This window comes from Arachis stenosperma, chromosome 3, assembly GCF_014773155.1.
Source record: "Arachis stenosperma cultivar V10309 chromosome 3, arast.V10309.gnm1.PFL2, whole genome shotgun sequence".
Taxonomy (NCBI): domain Eukaryota; kingdom Viridiplantae; phylum Streptophyta; class Magnoliopsida; order Fabales; family Fabaceae; genus Arachis; species Arachis stenosperma.
In genome coordinates, this window is record NC_080379.1 from 124,716,700 (window position 1) to 124,727,301 (window position 10,602).

Consider the following 10,602-nt stretch of genomic DNA (forward strand, 5'->3'; position numbering starts at 1 on the left):
TTTCACTCAGGGACAAGGCATCAAAGTGGCTTGAATCCTTTCCAAAGGAGGGCTTGACGAATTGGGAGGAGGTAGTGAACAAGTTTTTGGCAAGGTTTTACCCTCTTCAAAGGATCAATAGGCTGAGAACTGAAGTGCAGACGTTCAGACAGCAAGATGGGGAGACACTTTATGAAGCTTGGGAAAGGTTCAAAGACCTAACAAGGAGATGCCCACCAGAGATGTTTAATGAGTGGGTCCAACTTCACATCTTCTATGAAGGTCTTTCCTATGAGTCAAAGAAGGCTGTGGATCATTCATCAGGAGGATCTTTAAACAAGAAGAAAACCATTGAAGAAGCCATAGATGTAATTGAAACAGTTGCTGAGAATGACTACTTCTATGCCTCTGAAAGAAGTAACACTAAAGGAGTAATGGAGCTGAACCACATGGATGCACTGTTAGCCCAAAACAAGATGATCACCAAACAGCTAGCAGATCTTACCAAAAAGGTGGAAGAGAACCATGTTGCGGCAGCCATCACCTCATCACCAACTCAAGAAGGAGTAAACGTAGGAGAAGAAGGTGACTGGAAGCAAGCCAATTATGTGGGAAACTCACCTAGACAAGTCCATGATCTATACTCCAAAACTTACAACTCTGGATGGAGAAATCACCCCAACTTTGGATGGGGAAATCAACAAGACCAGGGCCAAGATCAAAGACGTCCAAATCCCAGCAACATAGCTCACCAACATACCACACCTAGACCATATCAACACTCACATAACAACTTCTCTCAACACCTATACCAAGGCCAACCTAACCACTCTCATCCCTCCAATCTCAACTCACCATCACCTTCTGATGACAGATTCTCAAGGATTGAGAACTTACAGGAGGACATATGCAAAGAGATCCAAGACAGTAAAGCATTCTGAGAAGAAGTGCAGTCAAATATGCAGAATCAAGATGCTGCCATCAAGAAACTTGAAACACAAATTGGGTACCTATTCAAGCAGATTCCCAGCCACAACCTTTGCAGTGATACTAACTCAAACCAAAGGGAGGAGTGTCAAGCTATCACCCTCAGGAGTGGGAAGGAACTAAAGGAATCCTCCCAGAAACCATAAGAAGAGGGCTCAAATGAAAAAGAAGCAAAGCAAGATGGAGCTCAAGCTTCCATTGCAAGTTCGCAAAAAGAAGAAGGAATGCTGAAGCTAGACATCCCAAGAGTCCCATACCCTCAGCAGTTGAGGAAGAAGGGGGATGACAACCAATTCTTGAGATTTTTGGAAATCTTCAAGAAACTACAAATCAACATACCTTTTGCTGAAGCAATAGAACAAATGCCACTCTACGCCAAGTTTTTAAAGGAGCTAATGACTAAGAAGAGAAGCTGGAAGAACAACGAGACTGTGATACTAACCGAAGAATGTAGTGCTATCATTCAGCATAAGCTGCCCCAGAAATTGAAAGATCCTGGGAGATTCCAGATCCCTTGTATTATAGGGAAAATCACAGTAGAGAAGGCTTTATGTGACTTAGGAGCTAGCATCAACTTGATGTCAGTAGCTATGATGAGGAAGATGAAGATTGAGGAGGCTAAACTAACAAAAATGGCCTTACAACTGGCAGACCGATCGTTCAAGTTCCCTCATGGCGTAGTAGAAGATTTACTGGTGAAAGTGGGATATTTCATATTCCTGGCAGACTTTGTAGTGCTGGATATGCAAGAGGAAGCCAAGGCCTCCATCATCTTGGGAAGGCCGTTCTTAGCCACTGCTGGAGATGTCATTGATGTCCAAAAGGGTGATCTCACCCTGAGATTACACAATGAAAAGATGACAATCAATGTGTTCAAGGCCATGAGTTACCCACCAGAACAATTGGGGGAATGTATGAGGTTGGACTCACTTAAAGAGGAAGTGCAAGAGAGTTTTGAAGAGGAAGAACCTGAAGAGTTAACAGAGGAGGAGTCAACATCTAGTGAAGAGGTTGCAACAACAGAGATTCGCATACAAGGTGCACAAAAGGAAGAGAATGAAAAGATAGAGGCACCCAAACTTGAACTCAAAGCACTGCCACCCACTCTCAAATATGCATACTTAGGAAAGAATGAAAGTTACCCAGTAATCATAAACTCATCCCTCAGCCAAGATCAAGAGGATGAACTACTCCAAGTATTGCAAAAGCATAAGGATGCCATTGGATGGACCCTCGCTGACCTGAAGGGAATCAGTTCAGGCATATGCATGCACAAGATACTGTTGGAAGATGATGCCAAACCATCCATTCAATCCCAAAGGAGGCTTAACCCAATCATGAAGGAAGTGGTACAGAAAGAAGTTATGAAATTATGGAAGGGAGGAATAATCTACCCGATCTCAGACAGCCCCTGGGTCAGCCCCGTGCATGTCGTGCCCAAAAAAGGAAGAATCACTGTAGTCCCCAATGAGAAGAACGAACTAATTCCTACCAGGACCGTCACAGGATGGAGGATGTGCATAGACTACCGAAAACTCAATGAGGCTACACGAAAGGATCATTTCCCCCTCCCATTTATGGATCAGATGTTGGAAAGACTCGCAGGACACGCATATTATTATTTTCTTGACGGCTATTCAGGATACAACCAAATAGTGGTTGATCCCAGAGACCAAGAGAAAACCTCATTTACTTGCCCATATGGAGTATTTGCTTACCGGCACATGCCATTTGGGCTATGTAATGCATCTGCGACTTTCCAACGTTGCATGCTTTCTATCTTCTCAGATATGATAGAGAAATTCATTGAAGTTTTTATGGATGATTTCTCGGTATTCGGAGATTCCTTTACTAGCTGCCTGAATGACCTAGCCTTGGTATTGAAAAGGTGCCAAGAGACCAATCTGGTCTTGAACTGGGAGAAATGTCACTTTATGGTGACAGGAGGAATAGTCCTTGGCCATAAAGTTTCTAACCAAGGCATTGAGGTGGACAAGGCTAAGGTTGAACTTATTGAAAAACTTCCTCCACCTAGTGATGTCAAGAGAATTAGAAGTTTTTTAGGACATGCTGGCTTTTACAGAAGGTTTATTAAAGATTTTTCAAGGATAGCCAAGCCCTTGAGCAATCTCCTTGTATCCGACACACCATTTATCTTTGATGAAACATGCAGGCTAGCATTCGAGAATTTAAAAAAAAAAGATTGTCCTCTGCTCCTATCATTTCTCCACCTGATTGGAACTTACCCTTTGAATTGATGTGTGATGCATCTGATTTTGTAGTTGGAGCAGTGTTAGGGAAAAGGAAAGATAACTTAGTCCATGTGATATACTATGCTAGCAAAGTCTTCAATGATGCTCAAAGAAACTATACCACTACTGAAAACGAGTTGCTAGCAATAGTTTTTGCATGTGACAAGTTCAGATCATACCTCATTGGTGCAAAAGTAATTGTTTTCATAGATCACACAACACTTAAATATTTGTTTGCCAAGCAAGAATCAAAACCAAGACTAATAAGATGGATCTTATTGTTGCAGGAATTCAATATTGAAATCAGAGATAAGAAAGGAGTGGAGAACAAGGTAGCAGATCACCTATCCAGAATCCGTCATGAGGAAGGTGGAACACATGATACAAGTGTGAACAAGCTCTTCCCTGATGAGCAATTGATGACAATTCACAAAGCACCATGGTTTGCAGACATTGCCAACTTCAAGGCAACCGGGGCCCTACCGCCAGGGATCAATAAACATCAAAAAAGAAAGCTCATAAATGATGCAAAATATTTTGTCTGGGATGAGCCATATCTCTTCAAGAAGTGTTCAGATGGAATCCTTAGAAGATGTGTCTCGGAAGAAGAAGGACGAGAGGTTCTATGGAATTGCCACAGCTCATGCTATGGAGGCCATTTTGGAGGGGACAGAACTGCAGCAAAGGTGTTACAAAGTGGATTCTTTTGGCCCACCATTTTCATGGATGCCAAAGAACTAGTAAAGAGCTGCAATGAATGCTAAAGATCTGGAAACTTGCCCAAAAGAAATGAGATGCCACAAAATTTCATCTTGGAACTGGAACTGTTTGATGTATGGGGAATCGATTTCATAGGACCATTCCCAACCTCATATTCAAACAAATACATCTTGGTAGCAGTGGATTACTTTTCCAAGTGGGTAGAAGCTATTGCCACTCCAACAAATGATAACAAGATAGCCATGAACTTCCTCAGGAAGAACATCTTTAGCCGTTTTGGAGTCCCCCGAGCACTCATCAGTGATGGAGGTAGTCATTTTTGTAACAGACCACTAGAAGCTCTCCTCCTACGATATGAGGTAAAACATAAGGTTGCCAGAAAGTCTTTATCACTAGGCATTTTTCTAAATGCCCAGGATGCTGTAGTTCTGGCGTTAAACGCCCAGAAGAAGTTGCTTGTTTTGGGCGTTTAACGCCCCGCCAGGTACCCTGGCTGGCATTAAACGCCAGAAAGTGCCTTTTACTGGCGTTTTCATGCCAGTGAGCTTCTTTTCTCTGCTCTGAATCCTTCTGTAACTCTGTGAACTTCTGTAAATGAGAATTAGTTCTGATGATAACTTATTAAACTCCTATAATTATTATTTAAATAACAGATAAACTACAGTAATGGCTGGGTTGCCTCCCAGCAAGCACTTTTTTATTGTCTTTAACTGGACCTTACTGAGCTTTGATCTAGTCTCAGTTTCGAGCATTCTTGCTCAAAATTTCTTTCATGATAATGTTTGACTCTCTATCCATTAACAATGAACTTTTTGTCAGAATCAATATCCTGAAGCTCCACATATCCATATGGTGACACGCCTGTAATCACATATGGTCCTCTCCACCGGGATTTTAGTTTCCCAGGGAATAGCCTGATCTTAGAGTTAAATAGCAGAACCTTTTGTCCTGGCTCAAAGACTCTGGATGACAGGTTCTTATCATGCCATCTATTTGCTTTTTCCTTGTAAATTTTGGCATTTTCAAAAGCATTGAGTCTGAATTCCTCTAGTTCATTCATCTGGAGCAATCTTTTTTCTCCAACTAATATGGCATCAAGATTTGGGAATCTGGTTACCCAGTAGGCTTTATGCTCCAGTTCCACGAGCAGGTGACTGGTGCGCGAAATTGTGAACAATACTTTTTCACAACTCAAATAATCTCCGGTAATGCCTCCAAAAACTTGGTGGCTCAATACCATGGCATTACACAACTTCGCACAACTAACCAGCAAGTGCACTGGGTCGTCCAAGTAATAAACCTTACGTGAGTAAGGGTCGATCCCACGGAGATTGTTAGTATTGAAGCAAGCTATGGTCATCTTGTAAATCTTAGTCAGGCAAACTCAGATGTATATGGTGATGAACGAAAATAACATAAAAGATAAGGATAGAGATACTTATGTATATCATTGGTGTAAGAGCTTCAGACAAGTGTATGAAGATGCCTTCCCTTCCGTCTCTCTGCTTTCCTAATGCCTTCATCCAATCCTTTCTTACTCCTTTCCATGGCAAGCTCGTGTAAGGTTTCACTGTTGTCAGCAGCTACCTCCCATCCGCGCAGTGAAAGCTAATGCACACACTCTGTCACAGTGCTGCCAATCACCGGTTTGGTTCCCTCCCCTACCGGAATAGAATAACTCTTTTGCGTCTGTCACTAACGCCCAGTAGGTTACAGGTTTGAAGCACGTCACAGTCATTCAGTCATTGAATCCTACTCAGAATACCACAGACAAGGTTAGACCTTCCGGATTCTCTTGAATGCCGCCATCAGTTCTTGCCTATACCACGAAGATTCCGAAGAATCCAAGAGATATTCACTAAGCCTCAGATGCTTGTAGAACAAGAATGGTTGTCAGTCACCTTGTTCATGGTTGAGAATGATGATGGGCGTCAATCATCACCTTCATCATGTTGAAGAACAAGTGATATCTTGGTAAAAGAACAAGCGGAATTGAATGGAAGAACAATAGTAATTGCATTAATACTCGAGGTACAGCAGAGCTCCACACCTTAATCTATGGTGTGTAGAAACTCCACCGTTGAAAATACATAAGCATAAGGTCTAGGCATGGCCGAACGGCCAGCCTCCCAATGATCTAAGAACTAGATGTCCCAAGATGTAAAATACAATAGTAAAAGGTCCTACTTATAGAAACTAGTAGCCTAAGGTGTACAAAGATGAGTAAATGACATAAAAATCCACTTCCGGGCCCACTTGGTGTGTGCTTGGGCTGAGCAATGAAGCATTTTTCGTGTAGAGACTCTTCTTGGCGTTTAACTCCAGCTTTTATGCCAGTTTGGGCGTTTAACTCCCAGTTAGGTGCCAGTTCCGGCGTTTAACGCTGGGAATTCTGAGGGTGACTTTGAACGCCGGTTTGGGCCATCAAATCTTGGGCAAAGTATGGACTATTATATATTGCTGAAAAGCCCAGGATGTCTACTTTCCAATGCCGTTGAGAGCGCGCCAATTGGGCTTCTGTAGCTCCAGAAAATCCACTTCGAGTGCAGGGAGGTCAGAATCCAACAGCATCTGCAGTCCTTTTCAGTCTCTGAATCAGATTTTTGCTCAGAACCTTCAATTTCAGCCAGAAAATACCTGAAATCACAGAAAAACACACAAACTCATAGTAAATTCCAGAAAAGTGAATTTTAACTAAAAACTAATAAAAATACTAAAAACTAACTAGATCATATCAAAAACATACTAAAAACAATGCCAAAAAGTATACAAATCATCCGCTCATCAGTGACAGGCCTTCCCATACACAAGCTGGTATGAAGAGGTTCCTATAGGAGTCTTGAATGTTGTTCTATATGCCCATAGAGCATCATCTAAGTTCTTTGCCCAATCCTTTCTACAGACAATTACAGTCTGTTTCAGGATTCTTTTTAGTTCTCTATTAGAGACTTCAGCTTGCCCATTGGTCTGTGGATGATATGGAGTTGCCACCTTGTGGCTAATTCCATATCGGACCATGGTAGTATAAAGCTGTTTATTGCAGAAATGAGTGCCTCCATCACTGATCAGTGCTCTAGGGAAACCAAATCTACTAAAGATATGTTTCTGGAGGAACTTCAATACTGTCTTAGTATCGTTAGTGGGTATTGCAATTGCCTCCACCCATTTAGATACATAGTCGACTTCCACCAGAATGTAAGTGTTTGAGTATGATGGTGGGAAAGGATCCATGAAGTCAATACCCCATAAATCAAATAACTCAATCTCTAGGATCCCTTGTTAAGGCATGGCGTAACCATGAGGTAGATTACCAGCTCACTGGCAACTGTCACAGTTACGTACAAACTGTCGGGAGTCTCTATAGATTGTAGGCCAGTAAAAGCCACATTGGAGGACTTTGGTGGCTGTTCGCTCACCTCTGAAATGTCCTCCATATTGTGATCCATGGCAGTGCCATAGGATCTTTTGTGCCTCTTCTCTAGGCACGCACCTATGGATTAGTCCGTCTGCGCATCTTTTAAAGAGATATGGTTAATCCCACAAGCAGTACTTCGCATTAGAAAGCAGTTTTTTCTTTTGCTGCATGCTGAACTCCTTGGGAATGAATCTTGCAGCTATATAGTTTGCGATGTCTGCAAACCATGGCACCTCTTGAATGGCAAAGAGTTGCTCATCCGGAAATGTTTCAGAGATCTCAGTGAGGGGTAGAGACATCCCTTCTACTGGTTCTATCCGGGACAGGTGATCTGCTACTTGATTCTCTGTCTGTCTCTTATTTCTATATCAAACTCTTGCAGAAGCAACATCCATCTTATGAGCCTAGGTTTTGAATCCTGCTTTGTAAGTAGATATTTAAGAGCAGCATGGTCAGTGTACACAATCACTTTTGATCCTACCAAATAAGATCTGAACTTGTCAATGGCATAAACCACTACAAGCAATTCCTTTTATGTGGTTGTGTAATTTTTCTGCACGTCATTTAGAACACGGCTAGCATAGTAAATGACGTGTAGAAGCTTGTCATGCCTCTGTCCCAATACTGCACCAATAGCATGGTCACTGGCATCGCATATTAGTTCAAATGGTAGTGTTCAGTCCGGTGCAGAAATGACAGACGCTGTGACCAGCTTAGCCTTCAGAGTCTCAAAGGCCTGCAAACACTCTGTGTCAAAGATAATGGTGTATCAGCAGCTAGCAGGTTACTCAGAGGTTTAGTGATTTTTGAAAAATCCTTCATAAACCTCTTGTAGAATCCTGCATGTCCCAGAAAACTTCTAATTACCTTAACATTGGTGGGGGGTGGTAATTTTTTGATTACCTCCACTTCCGGGCCCACTTGGTGTGTGCTTGGGCTGAGCAATGAAGCATTTTTCGTGTAGAGACTCTTCTTGGCGTTTAACTCCAGCTTTTATGCCAGTTTGGGCATTTAACTCCCAGTTAGGTGCCAGTTCCGGCGTTTAACGCTGGGAATTCTGAGGGTGACTTTGAACGCCGGTTTGGGCCATCAAATCTTGGGCAAAGTATGGACTATTATATATTGCTGGAAAGCCCAGGATGTCTACTTTCCAATGCCGTTAAGAGCGCGCCAATTGGGCTTCTGTAGCTCCAGAAAATCCACTTCGAGTGCAGGGAGGTCAGAATCCAACAGCATCTGCAGTCCTTTTCAGTCTCTGAATCAGATTTTTGCTCAGAACCTTCAATTTCAGCCAGAAAATACCTGAAATCACAGAAAAACACACAAACTCATAGTAAAGTCCAGAAAAGTGAATTTTAACTAAAAACTAATAAAAATATACTAAAAACTAACTAGATCATATCAAAAACATACTAAAAACAATGCCAAAAAGTATACAAATCATCTGCTCATCACAACACCAAACTTAAATTGTTGCTTGTCCCCAAGCAACTGAAAATCAAATAAGATAAAAGGAAGAGAATATGCAATGAATTCCAAAAACATCTGTGAAGATCAGTATTAATTAGATGAGCGGGGCTTTTAACTTTTTGCCTCTGAACAGTTTTGGCATCTCAATCTATCCTTTGAAATTCAGAATGGTTGGCTTCTTTAGGAACTTAGAATCCAGATAGTGTTAATGATTCTCCTAGTAAAGTATGATGATTCTTGAACATAGCTATTTATTGAGTCTTGGCTGTGGCCCAAAGCACTCTGTCTTTCCAGTATTACCACCGGATACATACATGCCACAGACACATAATTGGGTGAACCTTTTTAGATTGTGACTTAGCTTTGCTAAAGTCCCCAATTAGAGGTGTCCAGGGTTCTTAAGCACACTCTTATTTGCCTTGGATCACAACTCTTATTTTTTTTTCGTTTTCTTTTTTTTTTTCGGTTTTTTTTTTTTTGAATAGCAATGCTTTTTCTTGCTTCAAGAATCATTTTATTGATTTTTCAGATCCTCAATAACATGTCTCCTTTTTCATCATTCTTTCAAGAGCCAACATTCATGAGCCACAAATTCAAGATACATATGCACTGTTTAAGCATACATTCAGAGAACAAAAATATTGCCACCACATCAAAATAATTAAACTATTATAAAATTCAAAATTCATGCAATTCTTCCTTTTTCAATTAAGCACATTTTTATTCAAGAAAGGTGATGGATTCATAGGACATTCATAACTTTAAGGCATAGACACTAAGACACTAATGATCACAAGACACAAGCATGGATAACATAAAGCATAAAAATCGAAAAACATGAGAATAGAGAACAAGGAAATCAAGGAATGGGTCCACCTCAGTGATGGCGGCTCTTCCTTGCTTTTGAAGGTCCTATGGAGTGCTTGAGCTCCTCAATGTCTCTTCCTTGCCTTTGTTGCTCCTCTCTCATGATTCTTTGTTCTTCTCTAATTTCATGGAGGAGAATGGAGTGTTCTTGGTGCTCCACCCTTAGTTGTCCCATATTGGAACTCAACTCTCCTAGGGAGGTGTTTAGTTGCCCCCAATAGTCTTGTGGAGGAAAATTCATCCCTTGAGGAATCTCAGGGATCTCATGATGAGTGGGATCTCTTGTGTACTCCATCCTTTTCTTAGTGATGGGCTTGTCCTCATCAATGGTGATGTCTCCCTCTATGTCAACTCCCACTGAATAACAGAGGTGACAAATGAGGTGAGGAAAGGCTAACCTTGCCAAGGTGGAGGTCTTGTCCGCCACCCTATAGAGTTCTTGGGCTATAACCTCATGAACCTCTATTTCTTCTCCAATCATGATGCTATGAATCATGATGGCCCGGTCTATGGTAACTTCGGACCGGTTGCTAGTGGGAATGATTGAGCGTTGTATGAACTCTAACCATCCTCTAGCCACGGGTTTGAGGTCATGCCTTCTCAATTGGACCGGCTTTCCTCTTGAATCTTGCTTCCATTGTGCGCCCTCTTCACATATGACTGTGAGGACTTGGTCCAACCTTTGATCAAAGTTGACCCTTCTAGTGTAAGGATGCTCATCTCCTTGCATCATAGGCAAGTTGAACGCCACCCTCACACGTTCCGGACTAAAATCCAAGTATTTCCCCCGAACCATAGTAAGATAATTCTTTGGATCCGGGTTCATACTTTGGTCATGGTTCTTGGTGATCCATGCATTGGCATAGAACTCTTGAACCATCAAGATTCTGACTTGTTGAATGGGGTTGGTAA

General features: G+C 41.7%; 1 protein-coding gene across 1 annotated transcript; it reads left to right on the forward strand.

Annotated features, from left to right (window-relative positions):
- The first annotated feature begins 1,190 nt into the window (after positions 1-1,190).
- On the forward strand, positions 1,191-3,982 carry LOC130966668 (uncharacterized). Its single transcript, XM_057891489.1, has 3 exons — positions 1,191-2,576; positions 3,140-3,412; positions 3,506-3,982. The coding sequence occupies exons 1-3, from the start codon at positions 1,191-1,193 to the stop codon at positions 3,980-3,982; spliced, it is 2,136 nt and encodes a 711-aa protein (XP_057747472.1).
- The last annotated feature ends 6,620 nt before the right edge of the window (positions 3,983-10,602 follow it).

Bases quoted from the DNA above. Each gene is read 5' to 3' on its own strand.
- LOC130966668 (XM_057891489.1), top strand. From the start codon at position 1,191: ATGCTGAAGCTAGACATCCCAAGAGTCCCATACCCTCAGCAGTTGAGG. The intron at 2,577-3,139 runs GCATATTATTAT...TGAAACATGCAG, and splicing joins TGGAAAGACTCGCAGGACAC to GCTAGCATTCGAGAATTTAA. The intron at 3,413-3,505 runs GTAATTGTTTTC...TTATTGTTGCAG, and splicing joins CATACCTCATTGGTGCAAAA to GAATTCAATATTGAAATCAG.